This window comes from Marmota monax, unplaced genomic scaffold (assembly GCF_021218885.2).
Source record: "Marmota monax isolate L192 unplaced genomic scaffold, Marmota_monax_Labrador192_F-V1.1 WCK01_AAM20220418_F8-fsc00052, whole genome shotgun sequence".
Classification (NCBI taxonomy): Eukaryota; Metazoa; Chordata; class Mammalia; order Rodentia; family Sciuridae; genus Marmota; species Marmota monax.
The window spans coordinates 12,916,671-12,944,102 of record NW_026693473.1 but is presented as its reverse complement, the minus strand read 5'-3'; the positions used below and the strand labels follow the sequence as shown (position 1 = coordinate 12,944,102).

At 32.7% G+C, this 27,432-nt stretch overlaps 2 protein-coding genes across 2 annotated transcripts in view; one reads left to right on the top strand and one right to left on the bottom strand.

Moving 5' to 3' along the window:
* The window catches only part of Ostn (osteocrin), a 44,812-nt gene extending 37,773 nt beyond the window's left edge, over positions 1 to 7,039 (top strand). The window contains exon 5 of the mRNA XM_046457799.2: positions 1,943 to 7,039. The gene's annotated coding sequence lies outside the window, so the exon portion shown is untranslated. The remainder of the gene's footprint in view (positions 1 to 1,942) is intronic.
* A 4,256-nt stretch (positions 7,040 to 11,295) lies between these two features.
* On the bottom strand, positions 11,296 to 18,422 carry Uts2b (urotensin 2B). The gene is made up of 4 exons (XM_046457867.2): positions 18,255 to 18,422; positions 14,293 to 14,391; positions 13,064 to 13,101; positions 11,296 to 11,427 (listed from the first exon to the last, which is right to left on the bottom strand). Exons 1-4 carry the CDS (start codon positions 18,349 to 18,351, stop codon positions 11,296 to 11,298), a joined length of 366 nt encoding a protein of 121 aa, XP_046313823.2. The 5' UTR covers positions 18,352 to 18,422.
* Between the last annotated feature and the right edge of the window lie 9,010 nt (positions 18,423 to 27,432).

Below are 27,432 nucleotides of genomic sequence, written 5' to 3'. Positions count from 1 at the left end.
GCCATAGAAATTCTGGATTACTCTTAATCTACAGAGTTGAATTAATATAATCTTTCCTGAATCACTATTGGGTGCAATCCAAATTAGTAAATTTTATCCTTCTCTTAACAAATCTTGTTTAGCATCTTGAAAATTGCTTTTTTTAATCTTTAAAATCTTAAGACAGTAATATCATGAAAGACTGGTTTAGAAAAGAACTTAATATCATGTATTTTCTCTTTCCCTTTTGTCAATCATTGTGAATTCACCTTCTTAATTGTTGTTTATAGTCCCACAAATATCCCCAAGATTTTTTACGTCCTCATGTGAAGTTTTGTGTTTTATATGAATAACAGAACCCATAAAATGATATTTATATCCATTCAAATTTTCAAGGTTATTTTTGAACTCTTTCTTCCTATTGTGACTACATGCCTTTGAAAAAAGCATGTGATATTGTGATATAACATGCAACTCATTTATTAGATAACAAGTCATTAAATAACGTTCCTATAGTCAAACAGCTAAGTAGTTGGATATCCAGAAACTTAGAGTTTTTTAATCCAATTCCAGTTTTTAAAGCAATTCAGGAAACAGGTGCTATGAGAGGAAATTGATTTACCCAAACATTTACAGACTCTTGGCCAAAGCAAGATCTAAAACTCAGGTTTGGCCTTCTAGGCCAACATTCTCTTCATGGACCATCAGGTCTTCTTGGTGCTAAATTGTCATTGTTGAATGTTAACTTCACTGGTTATACTTTCTAAAATAAAGAGAAACAAGATCTTAGACATTCTGAAAATCTTTGTTTCATTTCTGTGAGGGTTGAAATATTATCTTTTGAAGCATGTTTAGTTGTGGGTTTTCACCTTCTGGGTTTCATTTTAAGTCTTCACACCAAAAGTGAAACTGGTACCTAATCATGGAAGTTTTGCTTGGTTTGAGGTCAAGTCTAGACACAGCTGCTATGCACTACCTAGTTTCCAAACTGATAGCAATCTCCTCTGTGTTTTAGAAAAAAAGATAATCTAATATTTTCACAATGTCTTTCTCAAATTATTAATACATTGTACCAAAGTTTTGAGTTTTTAAATGGGCCTTAGTTCTAAGCAATACAGATTTTAAGAGGTATTCTGTCTCAGGTATCATAGCTTCTCTAGATGTAATTAGCAAGTTCTGTACCTCTGCCATTAAAATCAGGATACCTACCTGATGAAATTAGCAATATGACAATTAAGATGCCTGCATTAAGGCTATTATTTTAATAATGTGATGAATATGTTTGGTTTATAATGACAATTTTTAAATAATTTTTATATAATTTTTCATACTTTTATTTATTTTTTTATGTGGTGCTGAGGATCAAACCCAGGGCCTTGCACATGCTAGGTGAGCACTCTATTGCTGAGCCACCACCCCAGCCCATGACAATTTTTATTTTAGAAAAATTTTGATAACTATCATTTAAATAAATTAATATAACTCTCAAGTATAGCAGGAAGATCATACATAAATGACAGTGTATGTTGGGATCCTTTTAACAAGAGCAAAATAGATAGCAATTATTGATATGTTAGCTAACAATAAACAGAAAGTTGTAGTCAGCTTTTCTTTATCTGTCTTTGGTTTGTCGGAAGAGCATCCTTTGAGCCAAGATTGAAAGTTCAAGTGAAACAGAATACAGTAGATATATGAAGAAAGGTGTTTTAACAGAAACTTTTTATAAATTTTATTAATACATGAGCACAAACACCTAGAACATATACATTTTTTAAAATGTTCTTTAATGCATTTTGATCCAAAACTATTATTTTGCATTATTTTCAAAATAAAAATATGCCATATATATAAAAACTATGAAATATCATATAATTAGAGGTTTAGCTCATCTTTATTAAAGTTGATGGATTTTCACCTGATCTATCTCATTAGTTTTAGCAATTTCAACTTTCATTTTTTTCAGATGCAACTTCCTTGGGTGAAATGACACAGAAATGTGGAAGATGCTTCCATGAAGTTCTTCATACTCCTTAAGCATAAAATTTTAAGGAACTGGCCTTCTGCAAATCTTTTCCAAACCTTGAACTTCAGTCCATCACGTCACAGTATTGTTTTGGTTTCATTACATTATGCAGATCACTTCAATGCATGTATATTTTAAATATGTATGTTAATTATTCAGGCATGGTTACCTGCTCGCCAGACCTCATTTTTTAATCACATTCAAAAAGCATGATATAAAGAGAAATACCTTCTATAAGCATGTACAATTCTTCTTCTTCTTCTTTTTTTTTCAGTTAAAGAATAGTAATGAGAGATATTTGAGTCTTAAAACTAGATAAAATCTGTTTGTTCATTATTGGGTAGTAAGGAAAGGCCATGATGTGTATTTTCGCTGGAGTACATTCACCTGTCTCTTTTTCTTTGTCCATAAACTTGTTGGTAATAATAATAATAATTATTATTATTATTATATAATTATATAATAATAATAATTATTATTACTTTTATCATATTCAAGTTTTGTCCACTTTAACCAAATAAAACACAGTCCCAGTGAGCTGTAAAGCCAGAGTTGTGTTAGAGTTAAGGATATTACTCATTTGTTAAACTTTTATATTTCTTATTCCCCAAATTGTCTCTAAATTTTAACTGATAGCTAATAAACAGCAGCAGTGGTTCATTATGAGGGGAAAAACTACACACAAAAGTAACAGATGAAAGTAGACAGGAAGTTAAAGAATCAGTAAGCAGTAAACCACCACCCAGACCAGGGCCAGCACAGCACAGAACATTTCAGTATAGAACAATGGCAAATCTTTTTTAGAAGTATTGACTCATCTAGGAAATTATTTACCCTAGTTCAGACACTGTGCTTAATAAGGCATTGAAGAGCGTAATGTATTTGGAAGTGGTGTATTTAAAATGAGGCAGATTATTTTTAATTGACCTATCAAGGCATAAGAGTTTGCACTTTCGAAAGTTCAGTTCTCAGTAAAAAGTGTGATGTTACTGCAGTTTAGGTGTATAAGCATTGTGTGCTGGAGATACTTTCAAAATACAAAAATAACATGGAACAGAGATTCAGCATGAGTAATTTGACAGAACTGTGTAAAGCATCTGTAGAACACTATTCCTTTAAACTCTCGCAAAACTCATCATCCAACAGACCTAATATACTTGTATGGTACACAGAGCAAAATAAACTCAAAGTAATAGCATGGTGACAAAAATGCACTAGAAAAGAACTGAATGGATGATTGGCCTAAGTTAAAAAGAAAATTAAATTTTTAGTTATGCAACATGCTTTTTAGAAACCCAATTTAGAAGATCTGAAAAGAGGTAAAAGAAATAATGATGGATACTTAGAACACATAGCTGTTTTGTATAAAACTTCTCAGTTTTTCTGGAAATTTTCAAATTGCTGAAAAATCTTCAAAGTGTAGGGAAAACAGTAAATGAGTGTTTCTTTTATTTGTAATAGAGTGCTACAGTAAAGAGAAATTAATTTTGAGAAAGATAACCAATTATGTTCTTCATACTTGTTTTAGCTATTTAGCTAGTTCTTGTTTTAGGTATAAGTAGCACATGGGTAAATATTCTACAGGCCTCAAAGTTTGAAGGGATTATTTAAGAAGTAATGGTTACTACAGATCACAGAAAATATGCAACTTTTGACTTTTGTAGACTGGTCTATTTCACTTGGTGTGATAGTTTCCAGTTTCATCCACTTATCAACAAATGCCATAAAGTCATTCTTTATAGCTGAGTAATACTCCATTATGTATATATAGAAGCTAATCCAAAATAAGGGGATGGGTTTAAAAAAGATTAGAAGAAAGATAAGTAGAATAGACAAAGAGGAATGAAAGAAAGGGAGTAAGGATGGGATATAGAATGACAGTGGAATGAATCTGACATAACTTTCCTTTATAAATATATGAATAGACCACAGTGAATTTTATCATCAGATACATCCATCAGACAATAATTAAAAAAAGAAAGACTAAGTAAATAGCAGAAAGATCAGTAGATTAGAAAAAAGGGAACAGGGGAAAGAAGGAGGGGGAAGGAAGAGGAAGTATTGGGAACTGAATTAGAACAAATTATATACCATGCTTCCATAATTATGTGAAAATGCATCCTGTTGTCATGTATAACTAAAGAGAGCCAATAAAATTAATTAAAATAAATAATGATTTCTCCTATCTACTTTCCCCAGCCTTCTGATGAACTATGGAATTGTTCCCTATTCCTGGGAAGTTCTTTCTTTCCATTTAATCCCATTTGAATATTTGTAAGCATCTAAAGCAACTAGGTGCTACTTTGTGCTTTGACCAATGGTATTAAAAACGACTTCAGCTGAAATATTTCTTATGGGAAAGATTTGAAGTTGCGTTTCACAAATAGATTTCTACATAATATTTTTAATTCAAGATTGGGTTATGACATCCAATTTAAATAAAATATGACACCACAATCTATTCATTGATGTTTATTTTGATATGCAATGCCTGTCTAATATACACAAAACTTTTAAGAAGAAAAAATGTTTTCCCCATCTATAATTTCGTTTTCATATTTTAATTTTTATCACTTCAGACAAAATAGAAAATAAGTCAGCAATATCATAGTTTTAAATAGGATCATCTTCTAATATAACTATAAATTAAGACATCACTTTCAGTTAAGAACATGAAACTCATTTCATTTCTCTGTTCAGTGGACTTGCTTATTACTAAATCTAACTACATTTCCTTGGAAAGCCACAAATGTGAAGGATTGTTTAGTTTTAAAATAATATGTTACCTTTTTAACTCCTTGCCCCCATGCAGTGTTTCATAATGCAAATGAATATGTGAACATGGATTTCTGCCTGCTGGTGCAATTACATAACCAACTTTTTATGAGAGGACATTGATTCCTGGCTATATTATCTTAAAATTTACACTACAAAAAGGCTGTCAATTGTACGTTTAGTCTATAGATATCTTCAGGGAATTAAATTTCTTAAAGAAATTATTGAAAAAAAATAATAAAATCTTCTAAAAAGAAGAGGCATCAAAAACTTTGTGAATGTCACTATTTCCTTATACCCAAAGATTTAAGATGCTTAAATATTGTTCAGCTTTTCCAAAGTTAATAACCATGAGATGATAAAAGAATTTTTCATCTTTCTTTTGGTAAAAAAAAAACATCTTCAGGCATTACTGTGCCACTAATATTTATTAATGTACACTTGAATGGTTTCTAAGCAAGTATATTGGTATCATTATAGGCAACTTGCTAAAATTAGTCTGTTCTATGTACTGTTTTACTTTGAGGGGTTTAAGAAATACTGTTCATGTCATCTTTTGAGATTTTATCTTTAAGAACCACACATGATTAGATAAAAATCCATTTCTTCCTCACATGATAAAGTAAGGGAATGTGTGTGAGCTCATCTGGTCAGCTACCACATACTAGTCAAGTCGTTTAAATTCTTTAGCTATAAAGTTTCTTTGATAATACCTCTGTTCCAGTATGGGTGGCAGACAGAATTCAGGCTAAATTTCCAACCTTGGATTGGTTAAATAAGCTTGCTCAGATGTAAGCATAACTAGCCTGATGAATAGATAGGAAATAAGGCCTGAGGGTGTAGCTCAGTGGTAGAGTGCTTGCCTAGCATGCATAAGGCCCTGGCTTCAATCCCCAGTACCAAAAAAGAAGGAGAAGAAAGAAAAAAAGAAAAAAATAAGTGTGAAACAAAAACGTAACAAAGGAAAACCAAGAAGCTCTTTGGTTTTTGGTTGGTGGTTTTTATCACACTAGGTCTATCCTCTTACAGGCATGCTGGGAGTCTCAAATGGATTTTTAATGTTGTAGGGGAAACAGAGCTGAAAATTAATAGACATAATGTTTTGTAAGAAAGTTTTCTTACATTTTATTGTAAGAGACATCCAGCACTACTTCTCCAAGAGTCCAATAAATAATACATTTCTGCTTGTCAGTAATATATGTTTTTTTTTCAATAGTTATGGTGACAATTGTTCAAATTAGCAGAAAAGAAAGAGTGGCCAACACAATCATAAAAAAAAATAATAATTCATATTTTCCACATAAATTGAGACAATATAATTTATTTTAATTTTCCAAGATGCTTTTTAAAATATTTTAACTGCAGTCATCATAAGACAAAACTATAAGCAATGAATTTATGAAAACATAAATAGATACAGCAATTTCAACTTCAGCTCAAAAGTCATTTTAATAGTCACATGCAATTCACCAATGCAAGTGATTTGTCATATTCACAACATAAACATTAAGTACATTGGAACCCACTTAGTAACAAAGTGAGAAAAATAATGTGCAGAATAAATGCCACAGCTTCCTTATGTTTGAAACAGTTGCAATCTTTAAGCAGTAGAGATTTTGTATATAGACATATAGATAGATCTTTGTCTGCCATTCTTATCTTTTTTGCATCCATAGAAAAAGCTTTAGACACAGTATTTCCAAAAGCAAGCTAAAGAAAAAAAATATTTTTTATTAGAAGGGTATTTTATGAAACCTTATATTTTAATAAAATGTGTGTACTTCAGAAAGTAGGAGGGACTGCTTTGTGAAAAGCATGTCCAATATAGTAGCTTTATGTGGATCTAGCTTTATGTGGATCTTTAAATTAATTAAAATTAAATAACTAACAAGTCAGCTTCTCTATTACACCAGCTGCATGTCAAGCACTTGGTAGTGAGTGACTCAAAGCCATTGTCTACCAGAATGATAGTGCAAATTAGAGAATGGTCCCATCACAGAAAGTTCTATTAGACATAACTGTTATACATTACAAGGCATGTAATTCAATCCAGAGAACATAGTAGGCTGACCTGTTAAATTCACTCTTTTATGTAATTGAAGTCTCAAAGAGGAAGTCACATAAGTAAAACACAGTTCTAAATTTGCTTTTATTTATTGAGAAAAGAGGAAGAAAGAGTTTCAACATCGCATTGCAAACCACCAAGTGATATTTAAGTAAATTCAATCTTTATCACACTGAGCCTTCAAATTGTGATCATAAAATGGCGCTTCAGAATAATCAAATAAAATTTAGCATCATTTTAATCCTTAATTATGCAAATAAATCATTTTAAGTCTTCCATGGGCTATTCCTGATCTATTATGTTTCTTACAGTAGGTTCATCTAGCTAATTATAAATTTCTTTTGTTTCTTCTATCTAAATGTGTATAAAACCTTTGAGAGATGAGTCTTTGGTTCAGAAATAATGGGATGCACAATAAAAAAGAGTTTAAAAACCCATAGTATAATTTAGCCACTCTCTGAAATAAATGATTAAACTCTATCTGCTTGCCCAGCTTTCCTTCCCCAACTAAACTCTAAAAACACCTGTGCTTGGCACCACATATACATAGTGTATGGCATAATACTAAGAGTATACTTCTCATTTCTACAAGATCCACAGCTTTCTTTAAACAAAACTAAACTCAAACCCCTGTGAAAGCAGAAGTCTATTTTCAGACATGAAACTGAGGAGCTTGGCCCAGAAATCCAATTTTCTTTTTATAGTATGCCTTGGAAAGTTATCATCACTGTGCTCTCTGTCCTTTCAGAGATCTCTGAATATCTCTATCTGGCAGAAAAATATAAAACTACACTTAGCCAAGACATACTTGTACCACATAAGCAGTTCAACTACATATGTAATGCAATACAATTTTGAGAAATTTTGGACCTAGTTGAAAGGAATTGCTCATGAGGGGGGTATTGCCATAGAGCCAACTCACCAATGATTACAATCATTTATCATTTACATGAAGTAAGACTCCAGCCCTCATCCTGGTGTCCCCTGATATCTCATTCAATTTCCCGTTATTAATGCTATGCTTGGTATTACAGGACTATGTTTTTAACAGTTATCCATTAACTATATATTAAACAATTTTAAAAGTTAGAATATATCACAGCAAGTGTACATTCCTACTGCCGAAACCTGGATTTCTAGGTCCATTTCACATTCGCATATTGTTTTATGTGGTAGTCAGTTTCTACTTATGCCAATAATACTCACTTTGCACATAATGTGGGCTAAGTTTTTGTGACGTTATTTCATACATTCATCACCACAAACATTTACTTATTTACTATGACACACAAATATGTTTTAATACGCCTTGCATAAAAATGAAAAAACAAAAAAGCTTCTTGACGCTCTCAAACAAGTAATTCTAGCTAATCTCCCAATTTTTTCTACCCTTTATGACAAAATTCCTAAAAAGTATTGTCTGTTGTCAGTGATTCTAGTTTATTAATCATGATTTCTTTAACCAAAAGTTTACCAATTATTTTCAAAGTCATTGACATTCTTTTGGTGCCAAATTGAGCTGGAAGGTATCAGTTCTTATTGTATCTATCATAGCTTTAGTGTCCTTTCTGGAAACCCCTTCTTACTTGACTTCTGGGCACATTTTCTTTGTTGCCTCCTTCTGTGGTGATTACTCCTACTCAGTCACTTCAACTAATTCCCTTTTATCTGTCCAATCTCTAAATTTGGAGACACCTAGACCTCGGCCTTTAAACATATGTTCTCTCTATATCTGGAATCACTTTCTCAGTAGTCTCATCACAATGCCCAATATGGAAATGCTAATAAATACCAAATTTAAATCTCCAATCTGGGTTAATTTCCTAAATTCCAAATTCCTATATCCAATGATCTCCTCAAATTACTACTAAGGCAATTTAGTTACACATGACATAATAAGCCCAAAATGTCTGTGATAGGGATGGAACATTCCAACTATTTCTTTTTCTTTCCCCTATATTTCCAAGGTGCCCCAATCTCATAAAGTTAGATTTGGAACATAGACTTAGTTCCTACTATTAAAAGTATGTTTACTTCTTTCCTCTTCTATTCTGCTGTGTAGACACAAGACACCATGTGTTCCACACAATAGGCACAAAGTGGAGGGAATATGATGAACAGAGGCAAGACTTCATGTAAAATTAGAAAAAAAAAACTTAGAGGACATCGCACCTCTTTATTTTAAGGATATTTTGTTAATGTAATATATTCCAATATACAAATTGTAACTCAAAGTAGGATGCTTCTCCAAGAAATATATAAAATATGACACAGTCTCAGCAACTCACTAATGGCAGAAAATGAAACTGATATTATGTTTTGGAAAAATTAAGAGCCATTTCACAAAGCAGTCAAATATGTGGTAAAGCTGGCATATGTAATAGCTTGGAATTCAAATCATTCATCTCTTGATCTTCTAGACAAAAAGTTTGGAAAATAGAAAAATAAGAAATATGTTTGGTTATTTGGGGATTCATTTAGCAAAAATTAGCAAGAGATTGATGAGTTTAGGAAGGAACTGGTATCTTTGTCAACAAATAAAATTGGATCAAAGAGAGATTAGAAGTACAGAGTCTTGAGATGATAAAAATAGCCAACAGCTTCTAGATCCCAAGCACTATGAAAGGAAATTTTAAAATAATTCAAGTGACAGATTCAGGAAATATCAGTTGGAATAAAGAGCTGGGGGTTAGGGGTGGACACACAGACTAAGTATGCAGTGTTTAAGGGTTATTCCAGACACCTTCAAGGCAGCTGCTATTAAGTTGGGGTAAGAATGCAAAAAATTATAATAGTTCAAAGATATGATATGTTATGTAGAAAACAGTGGAAAAGCTTTCTAAGTTTGTGAAAAGTGTCATTGAAAAAAAAGTCATAAACCTTAGAAACAAAAATGTCTTTGGCCCTTTGAAACAAAGCTCATACTTCTAACCTTGTAAGAGTTTGAAAAGACCCCAAAAAAGCATGCTATTCACAAGAAGGAATATTCCATCTAGTGAGACATGCATTCAGGGATATTAATGGAAAAACCAAAACTTCAAAAAAGATGGAGCCAACGGAAACTAAACAACCATCAAAGGAACTCTCCTGAGAACCACCAAGCCCTAATCAAGAAACCGTTCTCCATCCTCAGGGCAGGGTCCTTCACAATACTTGCCCCAAGATATTTCCAAATTGCAGGAAGCCACCATTCCAGTCAGTGTTTATCTCCTGTCCTCCTTTATGAATGAGATTATTGAATGTGGTTATACTTTCCCTGTTCCTCTGCCAATTATTGGGTTTGCATGGGGTGGATAACTTGTCTTTTTAGTTTAAAATGTCCGTAAATAAAGTGTAGACATGTTGTGTTTAGTGAAGACTAGTCACCACACCCAATGCCTGTTCTTAGTGCTTTGTGGCCCCAGTGAAAAGCATTTGGAATTGTCTCTAATGGGAGTGGATGAGGGGGATCTATGTTTTTAAGAAGATAACAAAGGACTGACTGTGTGGAGGCAGAGCTCTTCAAGATAGGGATGGAACTTTCCAACTATTCTTTGTGTTTCTCTACATTTCCCAGGTGCCCCCAATCTCATAAAGTTAGAATTGGATCATGGACTTAGTTCCTACAATTAAGAGCATGTTTACTTCCTTCCTTTTCTATTCTGCTGTGTGGACACCATGTGTTCTACACAATAGGCACAAAGTGAAGGGAATATGACTAACATAGGTAAGACTTCATGTAAACTCAGAAAAAAAAAAACTTGCACACATTTACCAGTGTGTCTTGCTGACTGTCTTGCTAATGCCTAGTCTATTTTGGAAAATATAAAACTTCTGATATATGCTAAGTTCTTAGATACTAGTTTATCCTCCTTCCTTTTAGTAGTATTATAAAAAGATATTTTTATGAAATTTAAATTCACATCTGGAATAAGGAGACAAGTAAAAATATATGTACCCTAAGAAATTTCACATCAATAATGGATGGGGATAGACAGAGTACATTTAATTTTTTCAATAATAAGAACTGAGTCAGCAAAATCAAGAATTTCCTGGAAAAACTATGAAAATTTAGAGTGATGCAAAAGAATCTGGGTAAGTTTAACTGTTATGAATAAACATTGGAGTTCAGAGCAAGTGTTACAGCAGTGGGGTTCCCCTCACATAAAGGAAAAAGGTCTGAAGATATGAATTAACTGAAAATTGAACTACCTTTATTTTTTAACCACCTGGGATCGATTTTTAGGCCAAAATAGCAACAGTAAACCAGAAGTTTTAAGCATTAGGGACCTTTTTCACTGAAACCTGGTAAGTATGACCGTCCAACCATTACAGAGCTCAGATTCATTCCAGGGGAACACTCTCATTAGAATTGCTTTTCAAAACTATGAGTCTTGATCTTGATAACTACCATCAGATTAAAAAATATCCACTTAATCTTTTCCATCTCAGAATTAATTATGAAAATAACAGTTTACAAGTCAGTTACAAAACTTTCAAATAAAAGCTTACCTCGTTTGATAGGATGGGAAGAGGATAGACCATCTATAGCATAGGACAGCTCAGTATCTTTTGCCCCCATAAGCTGTTCTTTGAGTTTTTCTAGCTGTTAAGGTTTTTTAAAGATAATTAATTAGCCTTTAATGACCACCACTGTAGTCTCCATTGAAGAAAAAGAAAGAACAAAAGCAAGAAATAGAAAGAAAGATGGAAGAAAAGAAGAGAGAGAAAAAGAGGAAAGGAATAAGAGGAAATAAGCAAAAAGATAACGCGTGAAAAAAATAGGAGCTAGGTGTGGGGGTGCATGCCTGTAATCCCAAAGACATGGGATGCTGAGGGAGGAGGATCACAAGAGGGAAAATTAGCAAGACCCTGTCTCAAAACAAGAAAGAAAAAGCTTCGGGGATGTGGTTCAGTAATAAAGCATCCCTGGGCTCAATTCCCACTCCCCTTCAAAAAAACATTGGGAAACTTGCATTTAGAGGCTGTCTGAAAAAGGTACATGACTCAGGTAGGAATGCAGAGAAATAGAGCTTTGGTGAAAGAAGACAACTCTGGGTGTCAATTCATGGGGAAATATAGTCTGGGTAGTTGTACTTGATTTTATGTCACCTATAATGAGAAGTCCTTTCAAGGAGTTCCAAATAGTTATAGGAAAGTCTGGATTTCCTGAAATCTTTGTCCTTTTCTCACAGGAAGGGAGAAATATTTTGAGAATCTAAGGTTCCAATCCAAAATTCCACTTGTCTGAATTTTCAACAAGCTTGCCAGTTGCCTAACCCCTGAAGACACAACTACCAAAATAGGGTTCAGCCTGGACCAACTCATGTCTCCACATCCTTGCTGCTGGGAAGAGAATGATGGGCATAATTCTCTCTCCTCAAGGACAACACAGTTCACAGAATAATGGAATAGCATCCAATTGTATTCAAGAGAGTTTAGAAATCATGCAATTCAATGATTTTCAAACCATCTTCATAAAATGCCAAGGAGTGGAGAAGATGAGGTTGATAGGAGGCTCCCTTTCAAGAAGTCCACACTGCAGGCTCTCCAAGCCATCTGCCTAAATTACAGTAGCTCCATTCTTAGATATTTCATAGACAGAACACACAACATTTTGTTGGGGGAAAAAATTTCCCATGGTTCAAAAATAATAACTGGAAGAAACACCAATTTCTAGCCTCCTATTTTACAGATGAGATTTCTAGAGAATTTTAGTTGGCCCAAGTTCTCATATTTGGGTAACTAGAGAGCTAAAACTACAATCTAGATTTCTAAACATTTTATACTTAAGATCATACAGCCATAGTTTTGTTTTGTGCTGTATAGTGTACTTTAATTGTTTTGTGTTGTATAGTATACCAATTCCTAAAAAATATTGGTTTCACTCTTTCTCCAGCCAGAACAATGTTTCACAATACAGTATTAATAATTTTTCCAGGGGCGGGCCATTACTGGAGATTGAACTCAGGAGCACTTTACCACTGAGCCACATCTTCCAACCCTACTTTGTATTTTACTTAGAGACAGGATCTCCCTGAGTTACTTAGGACCTCATTTTTGCTGAGGCTGGCTTTGAACTGGTGATTCTTCTGTCTCAGACCCCCAAAGCCGCTGGGATTATAGGTGTGCACCACCGCACCTGGCTAGTAGTAATAATTTTTTTAAAAAAATATTATGTGACAAAAAATTGTTTTATAATTGTTATTAAAATTGAATGTTTAAGTATTACATATTCTCACCTGGTTATGTTCTTCCAAATTGTTAGCCAGTTCTAAATCTGTAAAAAAAAAATTGTCATATGAAAAATGGACACTGCAATAAATATTTAATCACTTCAAGACACACATTCAAAATCTTACATGGAAGGCAAAGGTCTTTTTCATATGATTTGAGGTTACCCACGAATTCCTAATATAAAAACTCAATGTATTTTTCAATACCCATAATATTAAAGTTCAATCAGTTAAGTCATGAGAAAATATCTCTTTCCAACATTAAGCACAAAATTTTCTAACATAGATCAATAGTTACATCGTTGACTATTTTATAATAAATTCCTATAATTTTACTGACATGGAAAATATTAAATGAAAAAATCAAAAGAGCAAATACAAATTCTACATGTAAATAATTTCTTTGGGAAAGAAAATTCACCCAAAATACTAACAGTAACTCTCCAGATTTTATAATTTCAAAATAATTTTTTTTTTTGTAATTTTGTTAATTTTCTCCAATGGGAATACCTTACTTCTAACTTTAAAATCTTGCTTTATTAAAAAGTATTAATTAAGGCCTTTTTTTCCTTTGTTTTTGCAGTAGAGATGAAACCTAAAGCCTTGAACATGCTAGGCAAATGCTCTACTAAGCTATATCCCCAGCCCTAAAGTATTCTTTTAGCTAATATTTTGTCCTATATATACAAACCTTAAAAAAAAAAGGCTACTGCAGATGTTGTATGAGAGGATACCACATTGTTGTATTGTGACATTTTCTAGACTTGCTAAATTTCTGACAAAATCTCAATAATTTCTTGGAGAGCAGTTTGGTGCATATTTGTAAATAAGATTCCCCTTTACTTCAAAGGAAAACAATCTCAGTTAATGTACCATCAGTTCCTAATTCATAGTCTCCAAGCCAGCCACTTTCCAAATTGCAATTCCATTTAGGACCTTCAAATATAGCAGAATAATAACTCCATGGCTATCAGCATAAATATGAAACAACAACAACATTTAAGCCTTCAGTGTAGGGATATGAGGGATCTTTATTATTATTGTCATTATTATTATTATTATTATTATTATTATTATTATTATTTTAATTGTTAACTTTTTTGACACATTAGGGCCTGTACATGCTAGGCAAGCACTCTACCACTGAGCTACATTCCCCAGTAGAAATGAAAGAGCAGGTCTGAAGATAGAATAGATTGTTTAATAGCAAAATCTTGACTTCATTCTTAACTCACCAGTGTTGGAGGGCCTCTGGAAATCAAACTTTTTATTCAGGAGAGTCCATAATAGTTCCTCACGATTCATATCTTTTTTATGTAGAAACAGTTCATTTCCTGTAATGATCACACACCACCATTTCCAATTGGAGTCAGTCACTGAAATTGTTTCTAATTAAATGGATTGCACTGGCAACTCTCAATGTATATATTCATCAATAATAGAGATGTAGAGAGATGTGCAACTCAAAGAGACCATTTTATAAATCAGTGACTATATATGAACAGAGAGAGATGATGTGAGAGAGAATTACATGGAAGATTGTACCCTAATCCTTTGTGTGTGTTATTTTGAGTAGTGAAATTGCAGGTAAATTGTACTTCCCTCTTTATAATTTGTGTTTTTGAAATATTATGTTATTGCATTTAACATAAGAAATAAAAATCTAAAAGTTGTTTAAAAGAGAAAATAATAACATTTGATTTTTATTTGATTTGATATGTATATTTAAATACAAGTCAATTGAAATGCTACCTTTTTCATATTGACATCTTTCAATTTTTCTTGATTTACTCACAGCCATTTATTACTTGCAACTCTCTCAGAACTACAAACGTCTTTATTCTGGAGTAGAAATTGGGACAACAACTTGATTCAAGGTGTAAAATATGGAATATTTGACAAGATTTCTACTAATAATGCCATTGAAATAATAATTAGATATAGCAATGAACTTTAATGACTGCAGGCTTATTTCCCCTTTCCTTCTCTCCTCATTAATAACTGCTACAGTGTGGGCCAAAGCTAGGTTACCCAGGTTGAAGGTTAGGAGTGACAGCACTACAGTTTTAGCTAGAGGACTGGATCATAACCTGACTGTATTCTGTAAGTCATCTATCTTCCCTGTGTCTAAAAAATGTCAGTTGTTGAACGAAGTTAAGTGGCTAATTAAAGGAAGAAAATGATGATTTGGGGCCAGTGACATCATCAAAGTTTTCTGCACTGACCAAAGATATTTAATTGTGATTCAGTTCTTCAATTTCCTTTGGTTCATAGACTAGAAACTATCTGCATGAGACTTTTTTTTTCTTTTGACTATTTAAAATATTAATAGAATATTAATGTAAGTTTTGCTCAACATTAATTAGACAAAGATCCTCAAGAGATGGTTAAGGAAAAGATATGATTAGGTAATGCCTTTTATTCTAATCATTCCTTAAAATGTTAAATTATAATCTTTAAAATGTTTTCATTTGATTTAAAAAAGGTGTATTTTAAAGCAAGATGACAATGACTACTGTTTCAGAAAGAGAACTGTTAGACTTCGATAAGAGAAACAGATTAATTGCTTTCAATTTGGAAAACTTATGAGAGTAGGAGGAAGATAACTAGGAAAATACGAATCTAAGTTTTCATTTGCTTACTGCACAGTTCATTTATCTGCATATGTAAGTGGAACTTTTTTTAAAAAACAAAACGAATAGATTTGCCTTTATAATTTTTGCTTCCAGTGACTATACCTGCATGACTATTTGTCCTCAGAAGTTCTTTTTGCCACTTTTAAAGACAACCATCTTTTAATGGAATCTCTAAGGACAAAATTTATTTCAAGAAGTTGAACATTTTATTTCTAAAGTAAAGAAAAATATTGGCTAAGAAAAACAACAGAAAATAAGTCTTTGTCTTACATTTGTTTTTACTTTTAAAAAACATAGCTTTAAAATAGAAAACATGTACTATAAAAATGTTTCTACCTTTGAAAAGCAGATTAAGATTGATAAAGTATTTGCTTATGAAAGATCTGAGCATAGATGACCTTTGGCATAAAGGATGGTAACACTGTTCAGCTGCTAGAGTGAGTGATTTTGCAAATACACAGAAAATATTGACTCATTGCCACTCTCTACATACTAAATCTGCAAAATTTTAGTTATCCCCTTGCTTTTCATGTGAAGCTTTTAACTGAACAGAGTCAAGAAATTTTACCAGAAAGAAACTTGGAAGCTCTCAAAATGATAATATAACAAAAATTAAATTTTCCATAGTTCTGATCATTCTTTCTTTCACCTTAGTGGTAAGGGATTTTTCCCACTTCGGATTATCTACTGAGGCACACTTTCATATGGCCCCAGGAAATAAAGGCAAGAAGGAGAATGCCCTTTGTCTTAGATGTTATCTACCACATAGAGAGAAAGCTTTATAGTCAATATCAGCAGATAAATGTTCGCTTGAAATACTTGGTAACTTTCAGACATTTGTGTAGGGAGAGAAGCTCCCTCTAGTCTTGAACAATTTATATCAGAAAATAATATTAATAAGAAAACTTAATCTTCCTCATTAATATTTGATGACACTGAGATCAAAGAGGATGTCAGAGATAGATGTTCCCAGGATGCTGCTGGTGAGTTAAGGAAATCACTGTGTGGAATTCCAAGGTCAGAGTATTATTGATTTGTAATGTAGCAAATCTATAGAACTAGTTTTTTAAAATATATTTTACATATATCTGAAATTGGAAGTTACAATTAGTTATCACTAACTTACACTTAATTTTGTGAAGTTCTCAACAAATGGCCATATTTTCCCTCACATTTACACTGTGCTAAAAAATATTAGAAATCTAAGTATTTTGCAGAAAGAGACCTACCAAGTATAATGATTTTAACTGGATAAACAAAGATAAGATGTGAGTGCCATGGATAAAATCCAGAATCTTTGACTCCCAGACTTTTATTTAAGTTTCTGCTACTATCTGTTTTTCAAAGTGAAAACTCTCATAAATCAAAAGATGCATGCAAATTTATTTCTGTTTTCAAAAGGACTGTTCTAATTTTCTTTGACTTTTAAAACCACATTGGAGGTAACAAGTTCTTGTAAAATTGAATTAGATCCAAATGTGGGAAGCTTGATCCCTTTTCTCAATCTGGTGTCATGGACAAAATTTATTACATTCTGTCTTGACTCCCTCTATGAAAGAGTAAAGGAGGTCCTTCCTGACAAGGACATCAGTTAGATGAAAAAAAAAAAAAACAGAATTTAAGCCAGAAGGGATATTATTTGAAGAACATTATTATTATATTTTAAGTCACTATTTTTAAAACATAAAATACATATTTTTATATATGAAATATATAAACATTTCAATAAGGTTGATTGCCTAATAAATCAGCACAAAATTTAGCCTTACTTATTTTCAGAGCTACTTTTACTATAGAATGCACTGAAAATTTTAAAGAAAGATCACATTATGATATGATAAGAGCAGAAACTTATTTTCATCAATTTTGTCATGGTATTGCAAATGTCATAAATTATTTCATTTATCATTATTGTCATAAATTTGCTAGAAATCTGATAAATATAGTTAGTGCATAATATGGGTGCATTGCCCTCCTGAAAGTACTATGGTTTCACATGCACTAATTCTTTTTTCTTTCTTTCTTATTAGTTCTTTTTAGTTACATATAACATTAGGATTCATTTTGACATAATTACAAAAGCATGGTCCCCGCTATTATTCTTAAATTCCTGCAAACACATTTTTATCTTATTGTACTTTTCCTTGAGATGCTCTCTTTCATAAGTAATTCATTAATAACCTTGAAGAATGAAAATCTCCTTTCTTCAAGATGGAGAAGGAATATGCATTGAATTTGTCATTGACTACAATACCGTTACACAAAAAATAAATGACACACAATTAGAAAAAAATTAAGTGTAAATGAAATTAATTTAGTACAATGTTGAGTAAAATTGATTTGGTACACATTACTTTACTTACTTTGCTTAAAAGGAAAACATCATAGATTCCATTTGATTCAGAACAGCAACTTTTCAAGGGGAGGTTTGGCAATTAAATTATATTTTTTTGTCTTACAACCACATTGTAATAAGGATTTTTTTGAAAATCAAAGTGATATAAAGGGGAAGGTTAGCATTCCTTACCCACTTGTAGGATTTTAGATTTATGTGCACATACCTTGGGTGAGATATGGCCATCCATGCACTGATTCTAAAAAGATCATCACCGACACCAAAGTTAGTCCAAAGCAAAAAGGGGTTGAGAGAATCTTCATGTTAAAAATCTTCTTCCCTGCTAGCAGAGAAACTGACTTTCCAACTCAAGGCAGTTATTTCAGTGCAGCAGAGCTCACATTTAAAATCAAATGTGCTTCAACTACGAATCTTCTAGATAAGGAAAAAAATTCATAAAATGTAATGGGTCCTGTCAACATGATTTAGTACTTGGAGAAGTGACAGGTTATATAGTCAATGGCAGGAAAAACTGAATCAATATATCTCATACTTGCCCATTTCACTAAAAGCAAGCATTCCTATGCATGCCCACACACTCAAACACACACATAAGCATAAGGCAAAGACTTGGAATGCAAAAGCTGTGGGTTGAACATTTGTAATTTATTGCTTAATTTCTTGATCCCAGGATTAATTAATCCTACTAAGGCTAAGAACATAGAAGGCAGGTAAAAGCAGAGAAAATACTTTCCATTTCTCTTAAACCAAGGGATAGTCTTTCCGATAGCAATGTAACCATCATTTCAGTCTTAACCAACCAAATAAATTAAAGTTGGGAAGAGCTCCAATTTGAAATGAATCATAATGGGATAACATTACTGTCTCACTGCACTGGAGAAGGATGGTTTCATTTTGCTGCAACCAGCACTTTTATAAATTCAGGCTCAATTTAGTTAATTCAAAGCTGGCAAATGTCCCATCAATTACTCTCTTTAATACACCCCTTAATTGTGATGGTATTCTTTTTTAAGTTAAAGTCTTTCTTTATATCTCCAATTCCAATTTTATGGCTCCATAGATGCTATAATGACCTCTGGTCTTGGCATTTATGACTCCCAAGGGATTAAGATGCATCAGTTCTAAAACTGATTCAGTTCCAAGTGCACACACTGCAGCACATGATGATATTAATTAGGGGCAGTAACCAAACTTTTCTCGTAACCACTGCTTTAATATTTTCCTGAATAAAATTTATACTACTTAGTTTGATATTTAGGATGGATTTTTTTTGGTGGATTTTTTTTTATGTTCACTTTCCACTCATAATTCCTGAACATATCCTGTGCTTTCTTCACTCCAGAACTTTGCTGACATGTTTCTATCTTCCTGGAATCCTTTATTCTATGACATTTACTTACCCATTCCTGAAGCCACCAGCTCTGTTTTGACTTTTGGATCTCTCTTTATTCATTTATTTGTTTGTTACTTTCAGTCAGAACTTTCTTTTCAGACACCATAACATTTTGTTATATATCATATCTCAAAATCCATCCCTTTTTTCATTATATTTATGTGTTTGTGTGTCTGTTTCCACTATTAAATTGATCATATTTTCAATAATTTTCATAGTCATTTCAGCCCTGAGTTGTAAGTATCATAGCGATTTGAAGAAAAAATAATTGAAAAACAAATAATGTGTGAATAAGTCATTAAAATCTCTGGTAATAAAAAGGTAAAAAATATGATAAGTGCCTTCATTTTCTCTCTAGTTACAAAGCTATATGAGTTTAAAGAATAATTGTTATTCTTTAAATGTCTTTTTTTTTTCAAGCCTCAAAATTGAACAATGAACAATAGCTTTAAACCTTGATCCTAGAAGCTTATCACACCACGGTGTTTCAAAAACTTATGTCATTCAAATATATCTTGATGATATCAGTCAATATTTATTTAATAAGCTATAGAAGTTAAATTTTGAAACTACATTTTAATATATATAAAGACAGAAAATAAGAAATCAATATTCCTTAATGTAGACAGAATATATAAATGTGATGAAAAAAACAATACCAATACAAGCTGAATGTTAAAGAAGCAAAAAATAAGATACAAATAAACTCACAATGAGTCAAATCAATAATCCCAAATTAATACTTGTGAATAAGTTTTTTAATGAAATGAGAAAGTTAAATTTGAGTCATTCTTGAAGATATTTAATTTATGTTTCCTTATTGAAAAGAAATTTTTAAATACAAGTAATATTTTCTGAAATATGAATAATTTTAAAATATAAATAAGGTTTACATATTTATATCTACACATAAAATTATTTTAAGTTTTGATATAAACTTCAATATGAACAATTTTCATGGATCATGTTTCGTTGTTGTTTTTTTGTTTTTTGTTTTTTGAGTGATGGAATTGAATTTAGAGCCTTTTACATGCTGGGCAAGTGCCTTTACCACTGCACCACACCCTGGCCTATGAGTGTTTTTATGAAAGTAGAAAAATAACTTAAGCATCCTCTGATAAGGTTGAATGCTGACGATTCTTTCCTGAACAAAGTGATACTTACATTTTCCACAAATTTTGTTCCACAAATTTTTGTTTTAGGAGATCTGATGCATCTCACAAGTCTTTTCTGTTATATTTTAGGGGATCTTGACAAAGCAATGAAAAATATATCTCTAGTTGTCCTTCAGAAATGAAGGAGAGAAAAAGATTTCCCAGACAAAATCTGTCAAAAGTCATCACCATCAGACTTGTTTGACAAGAAACCCTAGAGGGAGTTCTTCATGCTGAAAGAAATGAAGGCTTCTGTGTAATAGGTGAAAGTGTGAAACTCACAGGTAAAAGTAAGCACACAGTCAAATTCAGAATATTCTACTACGATAGTGACAGTGTGTAAATCCCTTATATCAGGTCTATTTTTAACAAAAAGGCTAAAAATTGAAACTATTAAAAACAATAGTAGCTACAATACTTTGTTAGAGGATAGACAATATAAATAGATATACATTAGGACATCAGAAGCATGCTGGAAACATACTTTAGAGGGTACATTTTTTTTCTGGACCCTTCTTCCCCACTCACACAGGGAGTGGGATGGAAATGTAGCTTTGTTTTATGCAATCAAAATTAAGTTGTATCATCTTAGATATATTTCGTGTAAACATCATAACCACAAAACAAAGACCTACAGTAGATCCACAAAAGACAAAAAAATATAACAATATAAAGCATATCACTAGAGAGACTTCTAATCATCAAGGAAGAAAACAAGGAAGAACGAAAGAATCTACAAAGCAACCAGAAAGCAATTAACAAAATGGCAGTGGTAGATTCTGACTTACCAATAATATGAATTTAAAGGGATTAAATCCATTAATCAAAACATATAGATGAATTCATTTAAAAAAATAAGACTATACAACGTGCTGCCTAATCCACATTTAGAGATGTTATGGTTTGGATATGAAATGTCCCACAAAGGCTCATGTGCTGAAAGTTTGGTCTCAATGCAGCAGTGTTCAGAGGTGGGGCTTTGGGAAAGTGATTTGATCATGAGGGCTTTGACCTCAGCAATGGATTCTCTATTGATGTGTCCATCATTGAATGGACTGTTGGAATGTCGTGGAACTAAGGAAGGTAGGGCCTAGTTGGAAAAAGTATATTGCTGGGAATATGCTCTAGAAGGGTACATTTTTTGTTTCTAGACACTTCTCCCCCCCCCACCCTCTTTCTCTGCTTCTTAGCTGTCATGAGGTGAATAGATTCGCTCTGCCACAACTTTCTTGCCATGATATTATGCATCACCACAGGCCCAGAATCAATGGAATCAAGTAACCATGGACTGAAAGCTCTGAAACCATGAGCCAAAATAAATCTTCCTTTCTTTATGTTGATTTCCCCAGGTATTATGTCACAGTAAGAAAAAGCTGCCTAATATAAAGGACTTACTTTGAACATGAAAGGTTGGAAAAAGATTTTCCATGCAATGGTAACCAAAAGAGAACAATTGTTGGCTGAATCTACAGAAGATAAAATGAAATTTAATTCAAAACTGTAAAATGAAACAAATATGGTCATGAGAAAACGAAATAAAGGACATCCATTTTGTAAAAGAACAAGTTTAATTTTCCCTGTCTGCAAACTATATTGTCATGTATATAGAAAACCCTAAAGATTCCACCCAGAAAATCTTAGAACAAACACAGGAATTCAGTAAATTTGCAGGATAGAAGATCAAAATAGCAAAAATCAATAGCCTTTCTATACACCAATGAACTATCTGAAGGAAAAAAAAAATTAAGAACACAGTGTCATTTAAAATAGCACCCCCCCCAAATAAAATACTTAGATTTAATGAAGGCGGTGAAAGACCTGTGCACTGAAAACTATAAAACACTGATGAAAGCTATTGAAAAAGACATGTATGGTCATAGTTTGGCAGTTAGTACTGTTAAAATTTTCTCAACACTACCAAAGCAACCAGCAGATTCAAGACAATCCGTGTGTGTGGTGCACGCCTATAATCCCAGCATCTCTGTAGGCTGAAGCAGAGTTCAAAGCCAGCCTTAGCAGCAGAGAGGTGCTAAGCAACTCAGTGTGACCCTGTCTCTAACATACAAAATAGGGCTGAGGATGTGGCTCAGTGGTCAAGTGCCCCTGAGTTCAATCCCTGGTACCAGGAAAAAAAAATACACATAGACCAATGAAACAGGATAGAGAGTCCAGAAATAAATTAAGGTATAAGATCAACTGATTTTCAACAAAGATGCCAAGAATACATAGTGGGGGAAAGAACAGATTCTTCAATAAGAGGCAGTAAGAGACACTGGAGAACTGGATATTCACATGCAAAACAATGAAACTAGATCTACTTAAAATAAATTAAAGACTTAAACACAAGACCTGCAACTATAAAACTACCAGAAGAAAATACAGTAAAAAAGCTCCATGACATTGATCTGGGCAACAGTTTCTAGGATATTTCCTCAAAAGCAAAGGCTTTAAGAGATCTATTGTACAACATGGTGACTTAATAACAATGTATTGTATTATTGAAAAATCTCCTAAATATTTTACTTAACTCCTGTCATGATTGCATAATCCAATTATTCAAATAAAAACAAAATTTCAGGGGGCGTGGAGGCTGGGGTTGTGGCTCAGTGGTAGAGCATTCACCTAGCATGTGTGAGGCCCTGGGTTCAATCCACAGCACCACATATAAATAAATTAAATAAAGGTATTGTGTACAACTACAATTAGAAAATAAACATTTAAAAAAATTTTATTGATTATATTTAATGGATAAATGCAGTTAGAATGCTGGTTTCTGGGGTTCTAAGTATACACCATAATAATACACAGCAATATTATTGTTGCCATTTATTGAGCAATTATTCATTCCAGATCCAGTTTCAAGTAATCACAGAACCTCCTTTAATTTCTATAGAAGGCTCTAAATAATTATAAAATTATTCTAATTTTTCACCTTGTACAACAAATTAAGAAAGTTGTGGTGCCAAAGTGAAACCCATATCTACTCAGCTTCAGAGACACATGTCTAACCCCAAGTGGTCTCTTTTCCAAAATTGGGAAAACACAGAATTGGAAAGCAATTCATCATTTCAAGAGTAGAGTCCCCCACTTTAAAGAAAACTTACAAGCATTTCTGCTTTGTATTTTCAATTCTTTGATCTTAGTCTACATATTAGATATGACAAATAATATTTTCATGAAACACTGTAAAGTTATATTATACTTTGCAAAGAATAGGGCTGGTGCCATAGCTCAGGGGCAGAGCTCTTGCCTAGCATGTGTGAGACACTGGGTTCAATCCTTAGCACAGCATAAAAATAAACAAAATAAAGGCATGTTGTTCATACATAATTTAAAAAAAAATTTACAGAGGATAGCTCTAATTTCACTTAGATCTTAAGGATTACTCATAATGAATGACAAGGAAAGCAGAGAGAATGAGTGTCCATGAGGTGACTCAAGCTAATTTAAACAATTTCAGACTCTATTAAGCAACAGAAGATAAGCCACAAAAATGAACAAGTTCATTTTGACATCTCTGTTATTCATTTATAGAATTCCTAACATATATTTAAATGAATAAATAAAAACAATGGGAAGAACAAGATAAACCAAAATGAAGGTTCTACTCTCTGTCAAGATAGCACTTGTATGTTTTTCTTTAAAAGAGTTCAGAATGACTTATATTTGTCAAAACAAAATAGAGATATCTATTCAAATACTTTTGACTATTTTAAAAACTTGTCTTTTTAAGCTATAAGAGTAGGTTAAATACTAGATACTAGTCCCTATAACATACATGATTTGCAAACATTCTTTTAGTCTGTGGGCTATTGTTTCACTTTCTTAAAGTATTTTTGAAACAATTTTTTGGGGGCGGGATAGTAACTGGGGATTGAACTCAGGGGAACTCAATCATTGAGCCACACCCCCAGCCATATTTTGTATTTTATTTAGAGATAGGATCACACTGAGTTGTTTAGCACTTCTCCATTGCTGATGCTGGCTTTGAACTTGTAATCTTCCTGTCTCAGCCTCCCGAGCCACTGGGATTACAGGCTTCCGCTACAGTGCCTGGTCGAACAAAATTATGTATGTGAATAAAGTCTATTTTTCTTTGCTTCTTAGTAACATTTCTAAAAAACACATTGTCAAGTTCAAAGCCATGAATATTTATTTTTATAAGAGTTTTATAGTTAAAACTCTAAAATGCAGATCTTGATCTATTTTAATTTAAATTTTGAATATAGTAGGGTTCCAACTTTTTATTTTGCATGTGGATATCTAGTTGTCTTAACCCCTTTTATTTATTCTTTTCCCAAATAAATGGTCTCAGCATCTTATTAAAATCAACTAGTATAGATATATGTATTGTTTTTTTCTGGATTCTCAATTCTATTCAATTGATCAATTTGTTTATCTTTATGTCTGTCTTCATTAATACAGTTTTGTAGAAAACTTTGAAATTGAGAAGTTTGAGACTTTCAACTTTGTCTTTCTTTTGCAAAAGTGTTTTGATTTTTCTAGATCCCTCGCATTTCCTTACAAATATTAAAATCAGTTTGTCAATTTCTGAAAAACAAATGAAGGAAGGAAGAAAGAAAAAAGAAAGAAATCTGATATTTTTGTGGGGATGGGGATGGCGTTGAATTTGAAGATCAATTTGGGAAATATTGCATTCTTAATAATTTTAAGCCTTTCAATCATGATCTTGGATTGTCTTTCTAATTATTTAGATATTTAATTTATTTCAATGCTACTTTGTTTTGGGGGGCAAACCAGTTAATTTCACACCTCATATGTTCAATTTATATCTCATCATTTACCTTTTTGACGTTATTATAAGTGGAATTATCTTTTTAATTTCATTTTTGCATGATTCATTGCTAAAATATGGAACTATGATTGATTTTTGTATATTGATCTTATATCTTGCAAAGTTACTAACCTCTTTTATTAAATTAATGTATTGCTGATTTGTTTGTATATTCCTTACAATTTTCTACATAGAAAATGATGTCATGAACAAATAAAGATAGTTTTACTCGTTCCTGTTCAATATGGGTGCCTTTCATTTGTTTTTTGTTTGTTTTGTTTTGCCTACCTAATTGCCCTGGTGAGATCCAGTACAATGTTGAACAGAAGTGATAAGAATAGACTCCTTATTTTGTTCCTGATCTTAGAGGGGGAAAACTTTCAACTTTTCACTTTAAGTGTGATAATAGTTCTGGAAATTTTGTAGATGCCCATTATCAGATTGAGAAAGTTCCCATCAATTCCTAGCTTGCTGAGTGCTTTCATTGTGAAAGGGTTTTGGATTTTGTTAAATTTTCTTCCTCTGGGTACTGAGATGATCTTAAAACAGCATTCTTTTCCTTTATTCTATTAACATGTGTATTACATTGTTTTTCCCCCCCAGTACTGGGGATTGAACCCAGGATATGGCATATATGGTACTAGCATTCTGCCACTGAACTATATTTCTAGCCCTTTTTATTTTATTTTGAGACAGAGTTGTTCAGATTCAGCTCAAATTTGTAATCTTCCTGCCTCAGCTGGATTTACAGTGTGCGCCTCCATGCACAGCTTTTGCTTGTGTTTCCTAAACAGACCTTGTATTCTTGGGCTAAATTCCATTTGGTCGTGGCTTATGATCCTTTTCATATATTGCTGGACTCAGTTTACTAACATTTTATTGTGGATTTTTGTATCCATGTTTACAGGGGATTTTATTTTATAGTTTTCTTGTTACGTCCCTGCCCGGTTATAATATCTGTAAGTAACCAGTCTAACTGAATGAATTGAGAATGGTTTGCTTCTCTTGGGTTTTTGAAGAGTTTGTGAATAATTAGTTTTCATTCCTCTTTAAACATTTGGTAAAATCCAAATCTGGATTTTCTTTGAGGGAAGTTATTTAAAAATACTAATTTAATTTTTTTTACTTCTTATAGGTCTAGTCTATTTTTTCTTGATTTGCTTTTGATAGTTTGTCTTTTTTGAAATTTATCCATTTCATATAGGTTTTCTAATTGCTAGCATATAATTACTCATAATATTCCTCTATAATTCTTTTTTGACTTTGTAAGATTATTGGTAATATCGCCAACCCTTGGAATTTAATTATATTTTTTAAATGTGGAAATAAGACATTGTGAGGTTGTCACAATTTTATTAAAAGGAGCCGTGAAATCTAAAGACCTGTCTAGTAGAGTATAGGAGAGAGTGATAGTAGTAATAAAATATACACTGATTATTTATGACCAACCAGTAATAACTCTTAGAAGAGGCTTTGCTCCAATGGGTGGGCTTGGTGTCAGGAATTACCAAGCACAGACATACTGTATGTGGAAGTTTAGTTAGTTTTCAAGCATCATCTCTCACTATGGTTCAGAACATGGAAGATGCCTAAGTAGAAGTGAATACAGACCTGGGTGTGGTAGTGCACACCAATAATGCCTGTGGCTCAGGAGGCTGAGGCAGGAGGATTGCAAGTTCAAGGCCAACCTCAGCAATTTAGCAAGAACTTGTCTCTGAATAAAAAATAAGAAGGGCTGGTGATGTTCAGAAGGGCTCAGTGCTCAAACCCTCATAACCCTGCCCCCCCCCCCAAAAGAAAGAAAGAAAGAAAGAAAGAAAACACCTAGATTCTGATCTAATCTGGGAACTTAAAGTCCAGAATCAATCCCCAGGAGCAGAAACTTGATTCAAAAATCCCAAGTCGGTTAGATGATGTAAAATGAAATTAGCCATGTCTGTATAAGATTAAAGATTCTCTAAGCCCAGGATGTTATAAGCATCAGAAAACCAGACTCAAAGAAGAAGAAACTGCAGAGAATAAAAGGATTGGAATCAATTTA